The following is a 19,266-nucleotide window of genomic DNA, read 5'->3' as shown; positions in this document are numbered from 1 at the left end:
TACTTGGTTAAAGGTCGTCGGCAAATAATCCACATCCGGTTAAGAAAGCAGTCTCCATAAATCACCCAGCAGGCAATTTCTCTAATTGGCAAAGCAAATGCAAACACACGGCGCTGAAAAAATTGGATACGGCGCCCGTGAATCATTCGGCTTTTGTGCGGAACAAATGGAGCAGCGCAATCAGTGTAATTCGTAGTGACAGTTGTTCGGTTAAGATATGAGTAACACAATCCCTATGGGAATCGACCGGAAATGAAAGCATCTCAAGTGCACCGCACACAACGATCATTTGTGGAAGCAGATTGTGGAAGCAGGCCTATTGCAAGGTCACAACTCATAGGACATCTAGAGTAGAGTACTGCATCAAAGTGTCAATGAAAGTACGTAGTATAAGCTTTTATAGTGTATTTAATCACAATTTAAACCCTGCTGCTTCTAGATTCCCCTGCACTTTCTTAACGGAAAACTTAATTTTTTCTTACATGCCTTAAATATGAATAAGTCAAGCGAAGTCTTGTAAGCTCTTGTGCATTTGTTTCTCTAGTCAAAATCATTTATATATACTCGTACTAATGCAGATTATGCAGTGCATAACAACAGGTAATGCTGATACTGAGTTGACGTTCATGGATTGCAAATTAAACGTTCGGTGCGAATTACTGCATTACGATTCGAGAATTTGGCATGATGATAAAAGCGGTTCAAAATTTGTGCATTTGGTTTACCGTTAGATACTCCTTGTTTTATTTACTAATCGTACCATTTCATTGCATGTCATTTATACTGCTGGTAGTCAGCGCAGGAGAAGTAATGGCATTTCTGTCCGACATTAAATCATATAAATAACTTGAAGAAGTAACTCAAACAGGCTTGGAATAAAGCACAACCTCACGTAGAAAACAATTTTTAATCACTTTTTTTCCGGAACCATTTCTAAAAACCAAATAGGTCTTTATAACGTCAACCATTCACCCATAACCATAAAATAATTGTCAACTCTCGTTGCGACGGCCCGCCAACCGCAAATTAATAACGTACAAAACCCACTGCTAAAAGTAAACTCGTGTTCGCCGGGACCAGATACCGGTAAAAACTTCACACCAATCGAAAAGCATTTGTATTTTGTACATAAAACCACAGAACTGTGAAACCGGAATCAACCGGGTATGAAGGGAAAGGGAAGTCCAAAGGGGCAAACTCGGGAGAATGTGAAATGTATATCCGAAGCCGAACGGAAGCCGACGATCTCTCAATACGGAACCTCTGTCAATCACTCCACAAAGAGAACTCTCCGGTCTTTCCAACTGCCAGTCACCAGATCATTCGCGATCCCAGCAATCTCTTTGCGCTATACATGGATCCGCCCATCACAATGTGTCTGAGATTATCTATCATACTTCCTCCACATAGCACGCAGGGAAGGCGCCCATTTTGCCACGCAGCTCGCCACGCCACCTGTTGGAGGAAAGAAATATTCAGAATACCACAGCACACCCCGCTACTTATCGATCCACCGGATGAATCATCACACTTACCATCCATCAGACTGTTTGGCATGGATCAAGATGATATCGCCTAGAGGGCAGACAAAAACAAGGAATACATCAGCAACCGACCGAATCTCCCATTTGGCACGACCGGAAGCGCTTAGTCATACACAAGCAAGTAAGTCTAATGAGTAAGTAATATGGAAAGATTGTGGATAGCCTAGTACACCACCCGCGCCACCCAACCTGGCGCATTGTGCTTCTGAATCACTCCCGTGTCTTATGAATAATGTAGCATACAAACGAGACCGATCCTATCGAAACAACTACACATTTCTCGCACAAAAACCACACCACAGCTAAAGCGTCGTAAATCGTCTACGACTCAATCCATGATAGCCAGAATTTATTAATCATCACAACTTACCAACTTTTAACGTCAGTTCGTCCGGCATCCTCGCCTGATAGTCATACAGTGCCCGACAGCGCCCTTTACAGGCCTCTGAATAGCTGGGCGGTGCCTCCGGCATCCCCGAGCCGTGATCCACCTGATCGAAGCTCTGGTGTGTCGGACTCTGTGGATAGATGTGGCTCTGCACCATAACACTCTGCCGGAAGCCTTCCTTCCGTCCCACCGAGCCGTGTCCCGATCCCGCGGAACTGGCACGTGATCCGCGCTCCTGTAGCGCCTGATTGATGGGACTGCCGGGTGCGGCGGTGTTCTGGATGTCGCCGTTTTGGTCGGGTTTCAGATCGCGTGCTACCCACTCGGGAATACGGAGAATGGTCACGTTGAGACCTTTTGAGCGATCGCGTTCCATGAAACGCTGTAGTGGATGGCGCGGTTTCTCCAGGCCGTCCACATCAGCCATTGTTGCGTGCACTTTATGCAGACAGGCTTGCAGGAAGCGGAGCATTGTGTCGGAGTGCTGCAGCTTTTCTCCCACTTCCATTTGGCCCTCTTCTGTGGCAAAGTTTGGTGTATCACGGTACACTTGAGCTAAATGACCCATTCCTAGGACAAACCATGCATTACGCACTTTCTCCGTAACTAAAAATTGAAAGCAAAATAAAATTAAATCAGGATAAACCAAAGAATTTGCAAGCAAATTATGGAGTTCACGCTGCCACAACACAAACCATAAGCAAACAAAGATCGCCACATATTCTGACACCACAACAAACAAAGAAACCAAAAATATGCGGCTTACCTTCACGGCTTTTCAGTTCCTTCTGAATATCTTCCGTAAAGATGGCAGCATATCTGTGAAGAAATTCCAAGCGCCTATCCTTATTCATCAAATTCACCATATCCTCAGCCTATAAATAAATAAATCAATTCAGCACATGCCCAGACTTAATGGCTCAATAAAGCGCCTGTAAGTGAATACATAAAAGTATTGATCGACGTACATAAAAGTCGCATAAAATCTGCTCCTGGATATTGGGAGAAGTGCCCCGTTCCGATATAATACTCTGGATATCCAAGTTGAGATCCACTCGATTCATATTATCCCGCATCTTATCGCAGATCTGTACGTATTTCGGGGCCATCGAGGACATGACGTTGACGTATTTGACACCGGTCTCCTGAAGGAATTTCCGGCGCTCTTCCTCCACATTCTGCAGATGGTTAGCCGATTTAAACATGACACTGTCCCAGTCTTGTCGAGCCCGCTCGGCGCGAACAGCCGCATCGTGATATTCTTTCTCCTCCAGCCGGACACTGTCCGCCAACTTGTGCCGTTTGGCCTGCAGTTTGCCGACTTCTTTTTCACTGGACGACTTCACTTTGCCCAGTTTGACAGCGTAGATTTGTTCCTGCAGTTTCTCGAGTTCCTTGGACAATGTGTGACTATCGCGCTTAACCTATGAGATCATCATAACAACCCCATGATGGTACTTATCGCGATGCCGGAAAAGTCAACAAAAAAGCGAATAGTTCGATGATCAGATAAAAATGTTCCAATTTAGAGAGCTGTAAATGTGCAGCACAATTACTGTAAATGTGCAGTACCTTGAACTCATCGGCACGGCGTTCTTTTAGCGCTTTATCAGCCCGCTCCACCTGTGCTTCAATCTAGCCAAACAAAAGCCAACCGCTGTTGATTTAGTTCCACTTGGATTCAGTTTAATAAACGCTTTCATGATTCTATTCGCCCGACATGACAAAAACTCATCCAACCGTGGTGCTTAACTCACTTTTTCAGGTTTAACGCAATGTCGTGCATTTATACCCGAAAAATGATGAATGTATTAAATATATAAACAAACATCAATGACATTTTACTTGCACATTTATACGTTAGCATTTGAGATTTAATATCACAGATCATTACACGGAAACCTTATTTGCATACGTCGGACAATAAATTCCCATCATTCATTCGTTTTGTTCAACACCGTATATGGTGCATTGTATGGTCCATATACATCATAATATTTTTAACATTCCAAGTGTAACTGCCACTTTACTGCTAAAATAACTCAAACCAATACAGCGCAACCAAATGTTGCGCTTCGAAAATTACACAAATTTCTCGTTACAAATAACCAGAATTAACGAAAATGCTAGGCGGCTCTTGAGAAAATTATGTCAAGACGAGCAGCATTAGCGGCTTACCTGTTTGCGTGATTTAGTGTGTGTTTCGTTCAGCGTTCGAAGTGGTTGAGCAACTTCTTGCTGCATGAAGTCCGCAACATACCTATAATTAATGCAAACTAATCAACTTTTTCATTGCTGGAACCCCACTGCGATAATTACCGGTGCAATTCAGCCTCTTGTTCCATCTCCGTTGCGATACCAATCCAAGCATTGGCCAGGGTACTACAAAAAAGGATTAACTGTCATAAAAACCAGCGAACCACCTCCCACGCTAAGGAAGGTTGCATTCAATTTTCGATGCTATATAATTATCATCACTTCAGTAAATCCAGCCCGGCATTTAATTGCACAATTACGAACATAATAACCTAACAAAGGTTGAAGGAGCAGTGAGCATATAAACTGACAGCATTTTATTCGAATGCGATTAAAATAAAACAATACATATGATCACATAAAATAAGTCACATAAAACAGCCGCAAACAATGCCCCGCTTAAGCTTGGTAAAATAAGAGAAAAACCAAAACATACCGCCACTGAGCAGTGTTTTGCAAAACATAAACATCGCACCGACTGACAATCTTCGCGAAACGCGCATGCGATGTAACTTTCCACCCAGATGCTATTGATTTTGGCGGCTTTCGTTTAATTGCAGAAACGCTCAGCACGTAATAGATATAACGGGAGTTTCTTTGACGCAAATCGACACGCAAGAAATACTAAGGTGACACTACACACCGTGGTTTTTGTATCATTTGTGTTAATTTCCTTACGAATCTGGGATAACAGAGTATGACCATCTTCCGAATCGGTATAACGATAAACGTGACTTAAAGCGAACTTCCGTGCAGATTGTCATGCGACACCCTGGTTCGACGTGGTTATCATGCATTTTTTATCTGGACGACCACTGTTTTGGCTACTGCTTCGGCTTTGTTGTAACATGGCGTCTTGTTTACAAGAACTGCCCAACTCAGTTAAAACATCAAGCGCAAACTGGCGTCGAACGAAATTAAGCCGAACTCAACCAAGGAACCAACAAAAACAACTCAGGCTCAGCCAAAATGTCTTATTGAAGTCCTAACGGCCTAAACCAACTTGTCTCCACTGAACTTACATCTTCGACAATCCAATTGCAGAAAAAAGCGAAACTTCCCTGGTATTAAGAAAAACCCACGTGTTTGACAACGTGACGGTAGATAACGGGACAAACTTTTACAAGCGTGAGCGTATCAGGCTAAGTGAGGACTACTGTTTCGGTCTTAGAATAAACAATCAAAAAAGCCGGGTTTAAAAAAACCCCAGTGAGATAGCTTTTCAAGTATCACTTTAAAATTATCACGGTCAGAAGACAATTTACATTAAGCGTGGGCGATTATCAGCGGCAAGAGATTATGGCGGTAATACAATACTTTTTTCGATTATTTTCTCCAGTTCGATGGCACTTACCCCACAGCATCCTTGGAGGCTTTGGCGAGACGTGCGGATATCTTGGACAGACCTTTTGCATAGGTCGTCTCCAATTCTGACCTACAGGAAATGGCACTATTATAATAACTGTGTTATCCTAACTCGGACATGCGCTCGTCGAATCTGCGGTAAAATCAGGTCGTTTGATCAATACGTAACATACGTGAACAGAAATAACCACTAAAATCCAAAAGTAAACGCGGATTTCTAATCTCATGTCTAAATAACTATTGTGCTAAAATTATACAGAAATCCATGGCGGCTCATCCATCAATTTTCAAGTGCTCAGTTGTTTATTGACCGTGACTGTACATCAAATCACCAGCAAATGTAGATACTGCAGCTTTAACTTATGGAAAATGTTATAAATAAATATTTAATTTTACAGTGTTTCATGCGCTAGGTCCATCAGAATAGCTTTCCAAAATTGTTCCCATTCCTATGTATTGCCACAAAAATTATGCAATGCAGCACTATCCGAAGAATTTATAATTTCTGTGATTATTCTAAACTATGTGCCTAAATTTCAAATAAAGCTTTGCATAGCGCGTTCAGTGTTTTTCTACCAATTCACAGTAATTATCCTCGCTATATTTCCAGAAGCAAGACGATGAAATCATGAACCAGTATGCAACTATGCATTCAATCTCGAAAATATATTTCCATAATTCTACCGCAGCGGTTAAGAATACCCAATCAATACAAGCATGCGACAGGGCCGCAAGCTACGAGCAGTGATTAAACAAGTCTGCTTCGGAGTACGGCGAATTATGAGCCACTTAATTGCTGATCCTACACTCATAAAGTCCAAAATATCTGATAAAACCTGATAAAGAGCTTAAAGTCTAAACAGTAAACCCGCCGTCCACTGACACTGTTGCGAGGAGCGAGCGCGTTCCGGCAAATGTAATCTTACACTTTGACCAGCACAACAAGGCTCAATTATCTGTCTATGTTGTCAAATAAACCCGATATGCCTTCGCTATCGAATACAAACAAACAAACACACTGCACTACTGCTTACCTTTCCTGCAGAATGGATGTTAATTCTTTGGCGAATTCCGCGCTCTGCTTAATGTACTTGCGCAATTCCTGAAAGCCATTGGTGCCCTAAAAACGAGAGTGTGTTTATAAGAAAACCGCGGAATAATTGTTGATATCAGACCAAAAGCGCCACCCGCATATTGTAGAGTTATGAGCCGCTTTAATCGTCTGAAGCTGTCAATAAATGCTAGCAGACGACACCATTCAATGACCATACCAAACAGATTATACGCCACATTATCTCCCCATAACCACTGCTTAACCAAAGAGAAAAAGATGTAAAAACCCGTTTTTAGTGGCTTTTTACACCGAATACCCCATCATTTCCGTCAACAATGCCAGCGCCGGATATCGTCATTACTATGTGGATATTGGCTTGCCGCTGTGGCATACTGTATAACGATATTAATAATTTTAACCATTATTATGTCTACGGCAAATGGTCACAATACTTAATATTATTACAGTATCAGAGTTACAGCCTGCATACACATTAATTTTCGGATTTCACAACATAAACAAATGTTTTGCAGCGATGACGCCGGGTCAGTTATACATAATCTAGTGAATTATTGAGCACAAACGATCACTTTATCTGCCAAGTTTACTTAATAACCAAGTACATACACTTAAAATTTTATCAAGCACTTTTTCAAAAAAATTTTAGGAAATTCACTAACCGAATCGTCCTTGGTTTCGCCAGGAACGGGACTCTTATGTCCCCGGCTGAAACTCAATCGAAGACTGAGTCCCGACTTGGATTTGGAGCGTCGCAGTGTGCCTCCTTGAGACATGTCGACAGGCCGTACAGCACAAGACAAACCACAAACAACTTATGGTTAGCGCACAACAGCCGAATGACAGGACAATCTCGGACTAAAGAGGGACTGATAGCATGATCAAATGACCCAACACAATTCCCTTTATAGGCTGCAGGTGAGGATAGGAAACAAATGGTGCGTCGCGTACGAGCTCAGCACTGCTACTGATCACGATCTAATACGCTGCTGCATCGTCCTCGTCCTCCAAAAATACATAATTGAAGTACGGTGCTGTACCGTACTATACAACACACGGCACAATGACAGTTTTGGACGACCGCGATAATCCGCAGATGTGCCCCGCGGGCAGAAACTGTCAAAAAGTCTCAATGGCACAAAAATTATCCAACCTATGGGCCCCGTGAATCAGCGAGAAACCTGAGACGCTTCAATAAACAGGCCTCTGCTCTTGTGCTCTTGAAAGTACTGCGTACCAACAACCATTTAAACCAAAGCTGCTGCGTCTGCGGGAAATATGCATTCAGCAGTTTAATAACATTTGCTCCAATACCATTGGGGTTCAAACCAGGATACCGTAGAGGCGACAGCCAATGCTAAAATGCATTTGTTCGAGGAGCAATTGTTACACACACAGACCAAACGTGCTCACTTTCCGTTTGTACCGCTCGATGCTTGTACCGCTGTACTGTACGTCTCTCTCGCTGTTCTCAATGGAATTTATTTATTTTTTCTGCGATAAAATGCCGCTGCGCGTCGATGCGTCATCCGGCTGGCCTGCAAAGAACACCACCCCACGTGATCAATACTGTGATGATGAGTCACTCGGCTCAATCGATCGGTTTTTGTGGCCGCACTATTAGGAGGGGGGATCCATAAATTACGTACGCAGCGAACCAGGGAGGGACGGGTCCAAAAAACGTGACAAGCTGTGACGACCCCGACGAACCCGGGGGGGAGGGGGGTGGTCATCTCCATGTATTGCGATTGAGCGAACCAGGGGGGAGGGGTCAAGCAAACGTGACGGACCGCTACGAAGGGGAGGGAGGGGTGAAAAAACCGTGGTTTTCTGCGTACGTAATTTATGGATGCTCCCTTAGGAGAGCTATCCTGACGTAACAATGCGTCATACGGACAGAGCCGGTCGCGTCCTGGTCCGACCGCCTAAGTTCCTCACGTAACCTTTTCCCGTGCGTTTTGAGGATACCACACAACATTGCGGCGCGCCGCACAATAGAACTGAGAATCTTCGCCAGTTCGCCCATGGTTTTTCACAAATATGCATGCAAAGTTGCAAACAGCAAACAACAAAGATCCTCGCTCTATGACTTCTGTCGCGCCTTCTACCTGTTAGATCTTATCATCTGCCAGACTTCAAACAAAAGATCCCACCACGAAAACACAAGCTGCGCTCGTTATTTTTGCAAATTCTGTGCAGAAATCGTAGGTTAATGATTATTATTCGTATACACTATTTAATCGATTAAGTATCGACGTCAACTTATTGTCAATACGTACGTCGTCGTGAATACGTCAACTTATTGTACAGTGCTGCTAAAACTGATTCTTATGCGGTGCGTATTATGTACTCCGCATATAAAGCTTAAATTTTATTCAACAATAAAAATTACTTCATGCGCCGGGTGGTAAAGTATGCACGTACGGATGCGTTACTAGTTTTGAAATCACGATTCAAATAATATTATAATGATTTTGTTGTTTACTAAAGTCTAAAAGTACCTGCGTTGGCTGGTATTACTTTTTTATCAGTATTATTTACGTAGCTGTACTTGATACAGCATAATATATATTACTTATCATGATCACAATCTTAGTAATCGTAATCATCGTCACTCTTAGCGACGATTCATTGATACTGTAAGTACGAGTACAGATAAAAGTAGTTGGTTTGCGTAAGGTCACAATGATAAAACCTGAAATTTATGCAAAACGATTGCATAATCACTGCATATGGTTGTTACCTTTGGCATAGGTCACCATCGAATCTCTAGAGTGACCACTGGTCAGCGCTACGAAATGCTTAATCTTCCAGAATTCCGCAATTCCCAGAAGGCATGGGATTTGCCATTGTGTAATGTATCTCTGGCTGCCCTGCTAGAAATATACCGGGATGATGAAATTAATAAGGCGCGTCTGCTTGCCCAGTCGAGACCAGAAGCCGGCATTTGGCTCAACGCGTTGCCTTCCGCCCATATAGGTAACCTCCTCGATGACGACACTCTGAAAATCTCAGTAGGCCTTAGACTCGGCGCCAGGATTTGTGAACCTCACAACTGCACGAAATGTTTAAAGCCGGTCGACGGATACGCTCATCATGGTCTTTCCTGTACCTTCTCCGCCGGCAGACACCCAAGACATGGTGGCCTTAACAGTATCGTATGTCGGGCTTTTGTATCAGCCGGAATCCCAGCTAAACTTGAACCCCGAGGCACTTCCCACACCAACGAACGACGCCCCGATGGCTGCACAACGTTCGCCTGGCAGCGAGGAATGTGCTTGGCATGGGATGTCACCTGCGTGGATACTGTCGCCGCTTCCCACATCAAATCTACTTCGGCAATTGCGGGATCGGCCGCGTTGCAGGCTGAAGAGAAGAAGTCTAGGTTCTATTCTTATTTAAACGGCCGCTATATATTCACACCTATCGCTTTTGAAACTATGGGCCCGTGGGGACCAGCGGCCATTGCCATCATAAAAGAACTGGGGAAAAGATTACGTTCTCATTCAGGAGAAGCCCGCTCGCACGAATTTCTCAGACAACGTTTATCCATAGAGATACAGCGTGGTAATGCGGTTTCTGTTTTGGGAACGGTGGAGAAAGCCGAAATGTTTAACGAGCTGTTGTTTTTGTAACTGTTTCTCTAACACGTGTTTAAATGATGGTTTGAAATAAACTGCAGATCTTGGGTTATTTCTTATAAGCGAAACAGTACAAAGATCAGGGGAAAAAATTCTGAATAATTAAATCAATAAAAACAGAAGAAAGGTAACGCATATATCTGTACAGTACGTATACCAAGATTCCAAGCGCATTTGGATATGTGATGCACAACAGATGTGTTTGCAAGAATTATCTAACAAATTTGTATTCTCCCAAGGAAATGCAACGCAACCACTATGAAACAGCAGCGGTAAGAATATTAGAAGACCGGAGGCAGCGCTGACTACGAGCAATGGTTCTACCAGCAATGGTTTGTTGTTAATCTGACTTTCTAATACATTCAGCTTTTCCCATCACTAATCCAAGTCGTGAGAAATTGCTCGTCCTCACGTTAAAGCGAAAACAATCGGCACATTTCCAGTGTTTTCGCTGTAACCTTTGAATAGATTAAAGATAGAGCGTCGCAATGGTAATTGTATCACAAAACATAGGCTGTAATCTGCTTCGGAGTTGCTGTACGTAAAGCGGCAGCTGTCGAACAGTTCAAAGCCAGACTAATTTTCGCGCACAATAATTAATAAATTTATGATTCAAAAATAAAAGGACGTTTTCAGTGTCTGTACAAGTATGTAAACACTACATTTTGAAGGAGTTAACAATATATCGTACTGAATAAATTATGTGAGAGTTTGTACAAAAGTTGATAGTTTTCTGGTGTGTCTAGCGGACAAAGTAGTTGCATCAACAGCTAAAAATGCTTGTTCCCGTATAGCCAATCATAAAATTAATATATTAATACATAACTGCAGTTTCTGTTCTGCCAGCACACAGCATTTCACCGAATAGCAGGCGCATCGCACATCACAATAATATTATCAAGATATTGTTTCTTTTCCGTCCATAATCAGGGTATTGCATTTGCCACGATGTTAATCTACGGAATGCATTTATTGAAACTTGAATAACCGTTTTCGTTGCAACCTAATTTTACTCAACTTCCGCCCAGTAATAGATGTAAGTCCACTTATTACATCTGCAGAATTTCAAAAATCTTGTTTCGGATCTTGCGACCATGGTATAAATTCTCCTTAAGGAGCTGAAATACTGCATGCAATAATTTGTTAGTTAAGTGCAGTAGGATTAGTACAGTACTTTAAATTTTAATTCCTATGCGCTGAACACGAAAGACTGCGAAGTGCGCGTGCATAATTTGTAAATAACATCACCCCATATCCGTAAACCGCATCGCGACATTTATATCTTTTTGTTCAATGGTCTTCCCGTATGCGTTTGCAGTTTCCATATGCTTACGCCTTGCATTACTGGGATAAAACAGGCACGCTACCGCACAATCAGCGCTGCCACACGTAACAACTGCAAGGTTGTTTCGCTAACCTATAAACCTGTCAAGCAGGCGCCGATAGATGTGCATTAGCGGAAGAGATATCGGGTTACACCGACACTGCAGATCTATCATTAACAGATGATTCAACCACTCATATTAAGAAAGAAAGTGTTTTTCTTCTGGCTCCATGGAATTTTTAATGAGCCAAAAGTGCTTAGATAGTCATAGTCCTTTAATCGACTGCTTGCGTACATGCCCTTACAAATATGCCGTCTTTGCACGCCATGTTGTGCAGTACAATGTCATCAATCGGAAAAAATGTTAGTTTAACATTTTAAATTGACAACAATAGACACAAGGAAGCGATCAATACTTATTGACATCGGCGGCGGCATTGCAGCGCAAAATAATTCCCACAAAATTGCAGACTAATGTACCTAGCTGCTACCGACAATAACGACAGACTTAACCAGATAAAAGCCGAAACTTACCCAAAAACAGTCATGAAATTCCACAGCCAAGGAATTTGGTGATTGAATTTTCATTATGGATGCAGACTAAGCAGCGTGTCCTTGCATGGTAGATGCACTCTTGCAGCGAAACATTCCACCACCGTGGAGACAATAATTATCATCGGTGTAGTGCATGTTTCTAGCGCAAATATGAAATCTTCAAGCGGAGCCTTTGTCAACTTACAGCATTCGACACGTTTCCGGTTTACACTAGTTACACAGTTACCTACCGGCTGCTCGCTAACGGTAGATCATGTTTACGTCCACTGAGATGTTCGATTCACAAAGTTGGGCTGCGGCAACAGGTTTTTTTCTTTATCATCCTGCACTATGTCCAATCGGACGTCTGCATTATTTTGACAAAATGCAGTAAAGCGGGTTTTACAGAGTTGATCGGGTGTAAAAGAGTGGCTTATACGCTCGCCGCAAAAGTTTACCTGTCACACTGGAAAATACTTTGTAAAATTCTTTTACATGCATATGACTTGCTAGGCTGCGTAAGTAAGCTGTAAACTACAGAAATTTAAGAGCACTATTTACTTGAATCAGCGGATGTCGACATTCCCATTCTGTGAAATGTGTGTGGTAAACAGTAAATCGTACGTATGTGTTCGCACGAATGTACGGAGCAGTGTCAATTTACAGTTATTATGTACAATATATTATTAATTTATCGCATTCTCTCGCAGAGTTATTCGCTGTGCAAAAATGGCTGCATGGTATTCCTGTATTACACCATGACGGAACAATGCGGATTTATGTACTAATATTACTGTATTACTTGAAGCTTAAGAATTATCGCCGTAGCGATTTAGAGAAAGCTATGCAACAGTTGCACTTACAGTTAGATAAAATTTCCCAGACCAAGCAAATGTTAATAGCAATTTATACGATTATGTACGGTTCATGCACGTTCAACTACCAGAAGGAGTTAAGCGTTAATGAGGATGGAAACATATAAAACTTCCCAAGAACGTTCTCACTTCTCATTTTCAAAAACATAATGCAAATAGGAGCGCTGTGCAATGTTTAACCCACCGTTTTCTCTCTACCGTAGACTACTAAACCGGGAAGAATATAATTTTTACTGTATTGCGATCATTGTGACCTGCGAGTTTAATGTTTATCGAATTATGAATACCTACGCAGTGCGAAACACCATTCTCAACGCATACTCTGGACTTTAGATAGAGGCATAGGGTTATGCCATGTCCACGCAAAGTTCAAAACCTTCTGACCCTGTTTGCCTAAAAAGAATTAATTTTAAAATTAAACACTGTTGAGTGCGATTGTTGCCATTTCCGCTTCCGTTGACCGTGAGCTTGCATTTTGCAAACACTGCATGGCTTAATATTGCCAGCCCCACGAATTTGGCCATTGAACGCTTCCGACGGGCTCTGGGGTGACAGTCGCATGAATTTTTGTTGCTGCACCGGTGTTCGTAACTAGCCTGCCAACCTTTTAAAAGTTTGGATTTATTTTTTCACCCTATTGAAAGCTGAAAGCTAAAAACTTGTATGTTTCATGTAGAGTAAATTATTTTCCGTGAATTGTATGGAGGTTTATTTGCTGTCACTTTTATAATTTTTGTACGGGCTAGTCAGTATCAGAATGAAGTTAGTTCATAAAAACATCGATAAAGATGGGAAAGGGTATGTGGATGATTATGAATGATGATGCAAGTGCTGTCGTAGCCAGTTCTTCACTGAAAGGCTTTTTCCACAAATGCATTGCAGGAGTGTCGCAGTCATCCCGGAAGAAACGGAGGACATGTGGCACGCGTACAATCTCATATCGGAAGGCGATCTGATTCGTGCATCAACCATTAGGCAAGCTCTTCGTGCAGTCTCTTAGGTTTTTTCTCCCATCTTGGGGATCCCTGTTTTTGCAGGAAAGTCAACACGGAGTCCGCGACAGGCAGCACTTCGGCTAACCGAGTTCGCACTACACTAACCCTGGCCGTGGAGAATGTTGATTTTGATACCCAAGCGGGTATGCTGCGAGTTAAGGGGAGGAACACTGAGGAGAACGAGTACGTGAAGGTAAGAGAGCCACTGCCAGTCTTGTTACTGTTTGTAGTTGTTGTGTCTGAATTTTTCGTGTTTTTGGATTTACGCTCTGCCTTCCAGATGGGGGCCTATCATACCATCGATTTGGAGATGAACCGCAAGTTCACCATAATAAAACCAAACTGGGATAGTATTGCTTTAGAGATACTAGGTGAGTCTATCGTACCGTTTGACTGCATTTTCCGATTTTCGTCCTTACGGAAACTACGTTCTTGCGGGCTGAATATTGAGAAATGTGCATAGAGTTAATGGATCCGTGGTATGGAATGGCATTATTACCGTTGGTGTTGTTTTTCGTTTGGTTTACTTTCTGCCGCAAAGATGTCGCTTAACGGGACGGTTGGGCTATGACACCCGCTCGTTTTTAAAATTATCAGTCCATTGGCATTTGCAGACAATGCGTGCGATGTGGCACAGCATGCCGATTTGGCGGTGGTTGTGATGCAAGAAGGTCTCGCACACGTATGCCTGATTACTCCTAGTATGACAACTGTTCGGGCCAAGGTGGACGTTACGATCCCCAGGAAAAGGAAAGGCAATATACAACAGCACGAAAAGGTACCCACTTTGCCCGTTTGATACGATCATGGTACTTTAATTTCCTTAAAAGGGCGAATATCTGACGTTTAACGTGCACCGATGAGAGCTGTTTGCAATATGTATATATATTGTTCTGCTGTTTTTGTCACAAATTCGAATACAGGGGTGAAATTTTGATAAGCACAATTTCTTATGTTTAATTTGTGATATATTTACCTTTACAATGCAACTTAGATTGTACCCCAAGAGCGAAGATTGACTCGTCTTTAGGGAATGCAAAAATTCTTCGACGCCATCGTTCAAGCAATCCTTCGGCATTTGAATTTCGATGTCTTGAAATGCATCTTGTTGGCAAGTCCCGGCTTTATAAAGGACCAACTGTATGATTACATGCTGCAGTGGGCTACTAAGATAGACGAAAAGAAGATCCTGGACAACAAAAGTAAATTTATCCTTGCTCATTCCTCGTCCGGATTCAAGCATTCTGTCAAAGGTACTCAAGTAGGAATAACTGGGATCCTAAGCCGCAAAACTTCAGGGACAAGGTGCAGTTGGCCGAGAACATGATCGTTTATATTGCAAACCGTTATCGCCAAAGCACCGCTTTTGGGTTCTGGATTTGGGATACTAAGCATTTAGATTATGATCTGCAGTATTTTTATAAATTTTAATAAAAAACGTGTCAGAATTTAGTCGTCGGTACTAAAACTTTGTCTGTTTAGAACTCCTTGCTGATCCTAATTTAACCATGAGACTTACGGAAACGAGAGCTGCCGGTGAAGTGAAGGCTTTGGATTCTTTCTATCAGATGATGCATAACGAGCCAACCAGGGCGTATTATGGGTATTTATTACTATATTGCTTTTGGTGTTTTAGCATTGGCCAAATTTGGATTTTCATCTAACAGAAATAAATTCTGTTACGCTTTGCAAATATATGACAGAATCAAAAAGCTTATTTGAGAGCATCACATACGGTGTGACTTTGACCGATTTTGTTCGTTTTGATTGATATTGTAGAGTGCTTTTTCTTTACATCACAACTTTATTGAGTATGTGGATTTTTCCTTTTAGAATAAATCATGTTGAAAAGGCCAACGAAAGTCAAGCGGTGGAACTGCTAATGATTTCCGATGCACTCTTCAGGTGATACAATGGAGTATTCTGAATAGCTAGTGGGCGTAATGGGTGTAATGATGAAATACACGCAGACTGATGAGACTGATAATGTGCCGTTATGGTTTACAGATCTTCGAATATTAATCAGCGGAAACGTTTCGTCAAGTTGGTGGAAAGTGTGAAAGAGAGTGGTGGACAGGCGCGAATATTTTCGTCCATGCATGTATCCGGTGAACAGTTGGGACAGCTTTCGGGTATTGCAGCTGTTTTGAGGTTTCCTATGCCAGAAATTGAAGATGAAGAAGAAGACGAGGTACCTAATACTGTCGAACAGGAAGGATAGACTGACTGTTGCATAATTTATTGTCGTTGGGTTTGGGATTCTTTGGGTTTTATGTGTAGCTTGTTATAGATAGTAATATATTAACTTTGTGATATATGGCATTTGATTTGTTATGTTTCCTCAGACAGAACATTATAGTTATGCCATGCAGATGCCATACTTTTTTGTGTGCTTGTTGCTTTTCTGGAATAAAAAGGAAGTCATGGAGACGTTAGAAATGATGTACAATTGTACAGTATCACTGCAAATTGCAGTATTGCAGTCTGCAATACTACACTGAAGTCTTTTTTTAATTACGAAGTTACTAGATACTCTTCCGGCGCTAAGGCAATTTTAGAAAAAGCGCTTCACTGAAATGCAACGAGCAGTCTTTGGACTTTTGGACAATGCTACCACATTCGTCGTTGATTCATCAACCGCAGTCTCGTACGGAAAAGAAAAACAAATCAGTTTTCAGAAAATTGTCATACATCTGTTGCGGAGCCGTGCCGCACCGGTTCCGGCGATCCGTTTGCCGGAACATCAATATAACGGACATACGTTGAATAGGTCCCATTAGGTGCGATTATCATTTTACCATTGTTTTCTTCACTAACCGCGCTGCTCCGCCTCCGGGGCAGTGGTCGTTCTATGGAGAAGAAGCCATCTCCCGGCGAGAGATCGCGCAGTTCCCGAAACAATCTGTACAGTCGGTGCAAGAATACTGCTTCAACCAGGATTCCCAGGACGCCCAGGGCAAGGCTGCCCGATCCCAGCCAGATGAACATGTAGGTGACTGTGCGTTGATAGACAAAGGGGTCGATGAACGGAAGAAAAGGTACATTCATCGTGCCGGCGTTGCCCAGTAGGACCGCTCCCTGGATGGTGGACGCCACCGCCAAGATCATGGTGACGGCGATGGCCAGCAGGAGACTGCGGATGACCTCGAAGGTCTTGGATAAGGAAAATTCATCCAGTAGCTTTTTCTTAACGGACTGCTTACGGGCGTAGCGAAACAGGGAGTACGTGACCAGCGTGGCAATGGCCAGAAAACAAGCTGCTCCAATAAGAATTCCGCCGGCTATTGTGTATCCTATTACACACAACACAAACCAACCATTAAGAGCCGCTTCATGATTTCTTGGTAAAAAGGTGACAAGCGGTTCCCACTGTCGCGCTTCTCATTCAGAACCAGCCCATACCACCAACCATTTATTTTTTTAATATTTTTTTGTAGATAATAATAATTAGTTGCTTAATATACAGTATTAATTATTTTTCTTAAAAGATGCCATGGATTATTTTAGATAATTATTTAAGTTCTGCTACAGTGAATACATCATATGCAAGTATGCTACAGTATGTAGTATGTACTGTAGTTGTACGTAGTACGTACTTACTGGTTAGTAACTCACCTAAAACGGACAATAAAGCAATGCCAGCGGCGGCCACAAAAAGCTGTCCTATTCCGACGGCCAAGAGCAGCTTCTGCACCACATCCTGCGTTTCCGCTGGCAATATGTCATCTGGTTCGGAAACCGTTTTCTGCTCTGTTAACGTTGCCGGTGTGCTGCCCGGTGTAACAGCCAGTGGTCCACCGGCATCCGCTGCAGCTACTGGATTCGGGTCAAAAACCGATCGCAGAACTGGAGCATTTTGACTGAAATTCTCGTTGATCAGTAGACTTCCGGAATCCGAAGAGGACATTTTAGAGTGAGCTCTTCTGCACAGGACACGGGAAGAATTTGAGCATTGCAACCGCCTGCCGTTCCAGTCATACACCAACTAAAATTTTTATAAGAACGAGAATCTGTAGCTATGATTAAACAAGTATTAACTATTAACTGAGTGGGTAAGGAACAAATTTTTCGTATTGCTGTTAATTGTTATTGTTCTTTAAAAGCATCGGAAATCACGTAAAAGAAGATACAGATGGTTATTATAGCTACAAACACGAGTATTGTAGTCGTACGTATCGATCAGTAGAATCAAGTACTTACTATAGTGTTTACTTACTATTACTACCTATAGTAAGTTCTTGGTAGAATATATGCGGCTGATTAAGTATATGTAGTAATATAAGTTGCTTTCGTAGTTTATTACTTATTTTATGTAACTGACGTTACAAAAATCACTTAGCATCGTACAAACAAAATTATTTTTCATACTGGGGAAGTGTTATACGCTACGTGTGCATAATAAACAAAGCAGATTATTAAAGATAAAAAGATGATCCAATGAACACATTATATAACAGAAATTGCAATATAATTACTCACGCTGGCATCGAATGCTTGTTTCCCATCAGTTTGTTTTTTCGTCTTTCGATGAGCAGCTTATTTAGTTTTGGGAAGAAAAAACAAAACTCCCGTTTCTTAGCTCTTCTTTTCAGAACGGTAAAATATGAATGACGGAAACTTCAGTAACAACAAGAATGGCGATAACAAAATATACGCTGCTCGAAGTAAGACTTTATTGTAAGCACAAAAATGCTGAGATTGATGCGCATGAACACACAGCAAAATGGGATGAATTTGCGTTCGGTATTATACCAAAGCACTGCATCAGACAGTTACGACCATATACATACTGTATAATGCGTTATTGCAGCAGTGCATATTAGTAAATGTTTGAACGGTACGGCGAAATTTCAGCCCATTACATATTACATGACCACCGCATAATGTTAGCAAATCGTAGTACGACTATTATTGACGTTGACCACGCTCTGGTAGCAGCTTATGGTCCGTGAGACACTCTCAAATTTTTCTGTTTGTGTTTTAAAAACCGGTTTTCAAATACAGCAACGTCAAAACATCATGCTTGGCGAAACTTACATATTCCACGCTATTGCTGGGTATGTTAGAAGAAAATATCCGATCCTTCGACTCTCACGTCACAACATCGCTTCGCAGTTAACCGGTCTATTTTAACACACAGGTCACGTCAACGAGTCGCACGTTTATCATCACAATGCCTATAATTACTGCTATCATTGTACTTTCCCCATCCGTAAAAAAGCCGCCGATTTCAAACGAAAAAATATGCAGCATTCAGCGAAAGAATCGGTGA

At 42.0% G+C, this 19,266-nt stretch overlaps 3 protein-coding genes across 10 annotated transcripts; 1 reads left to right on the top strand and 2 right to left on the bottom strand.

The window, feature by feature from the left end:
• Positions 1-893: 893 nt before the first annotated feature.
• Positions 894-12,552, bottom strand: LOC129590894 (nostrin-like). Of its 5 annotated transcripts, XM_055486361.1 has the most exons (12): positions 12,376-12,552; positions 12,125-12,284; positions 6,588-6,673; positions 5,543-5,623; positions 4,252-4,314; positions 4,111-4,192; positions 3,505-3,567; positions 2,901-3,356; positions 2,699-2,807; positions 1,915-2,538; positions 1,536-1,575; positions 894-1,455 (listed from the first exon to the last, which is right to left on the bottom strand). In XM_055486361.1, the coding sequence occupies exons 2-12, from the start codon at positions 12,176-12,178 to the stop codon at positions 1,392-1,394; spliced, it is 1,722 nt and encodes a 573-aa protein (XP_055342336.1). In that variant the 5' UTR covers positions 12,179-12,284; positions 12,376-12,552; the 3' UTR covers positions 894-1,391. The 5 variants fall into 5 exon arrangements, with proteins under 5 accessions (XP_055342336.1, XP_055342328.1, XP_055342344.1 ...); XM_055486353.1 differs by lacking the exon at positions 12,376-12,552 and having other exon boundaries at positions 12,125-12,360; XM_055486369.1 differs by lacking the exon at positions 12,376-12,552 and having other exon boundaries at positions 1,915-2,502; positions 12,125-12,359.
• LOC129590930 (protein pelota-like) lies at positions 7,269-16,422 on the top strand. Of its 3 annotated transcripts, none has more exons than XM_055486388.1 (9): positions 7,269-7,543; positions 13,882-13,974; positions 14,037-14,187; positions 14,275-14,365; positions 14,609-14,772; positions 15,025-15,247; positions 15,477-15,597; positions 15,828-15,899; positions 16,002-16,422. In XM_055486388.1, the coding sequence occupies exons 2-9, from the start codon at positions 13,916-13,918 to the stop codon at positions 16,213-16,215; spliced, it is 1,095 nt and encodes a 364-aa protein (XP_055342363.1). In that variant the 5' UTR covers positions 7,269-7,543; positions 13,882-13,915; the 3' UTR covers positions 16,216-16,422. The 3 variants fall into 3 exon arrangements, with proteins under 3 accessions (XP_055342363.1, XP_055342372.1, XP_055342355.1); XM_055486397.1 differs by lacking the exon at positions 7,269-7,543 and adding an exon at positions 13,363-13,660; XM_055486380.1 differs by lacking the exon at positions 7,269-7,543 and adding an exon at positions 13,364-13,797.
• Positions 16,423-16,497: 75 nt separating this feature from the next.
• On the bottom strand, positions 16,498-18,902 carry LOC129588401 (uncharacterized). Of its 2 annotated transcripts, none has more exons than XM_055482608.1 (3): positions 18,474-18,902; positions 17,610-17,979; positions 16,498-17,287 (listed from the first exon to the last, which is right to left on the bottom strand). In XM_055482608.1, the coding sequence occupies exons 2-3, from the start codon at positions 17,899-17,901 to the stop codon at positions 16,680-16,682; spliced, it is 900 nt and encodes a 299-aa protein (XP_055338583.1). In that variant the 5' UTR covers positions 17,902-17,979; positions 18,474-18,902; the 3' UTR covers positions 16,498-16,679. The 2 variants fall into 2 exon arrangements, with proteins under 2 accessions (XP_055338583.1, XP_055338576.1); XM_055482601.1 differs by having other exon boundaries at positions 17,610-17,917.
• Between the last annotated feature and the right edge of the window lie 364 nt (positions 18,903-19,266).

The sequence above is a fragment of the Paramacrobiotus metropolitanus genome, unplaced genomic scaffold, assembly GCF_019649055.1.
Source record: "Paramacrobiotus metropolitanus isolate TYO unplaced genomic scaffold, Prichtersi_v1.0 Parri_scaffold0000002, whole genome shotgun sequence".
NCBI lineage: Eukaryota > Metazoa > Tardigrada > Eutardigrada > Parachela > Macrobiotidae > Paramacrobiotus > Paramacrobiotus metropolitanus.
Note: the sequence above shows the minus strand (reverse complement) of the source record. Positions and strands in the feature narration are given on the sequence as shown.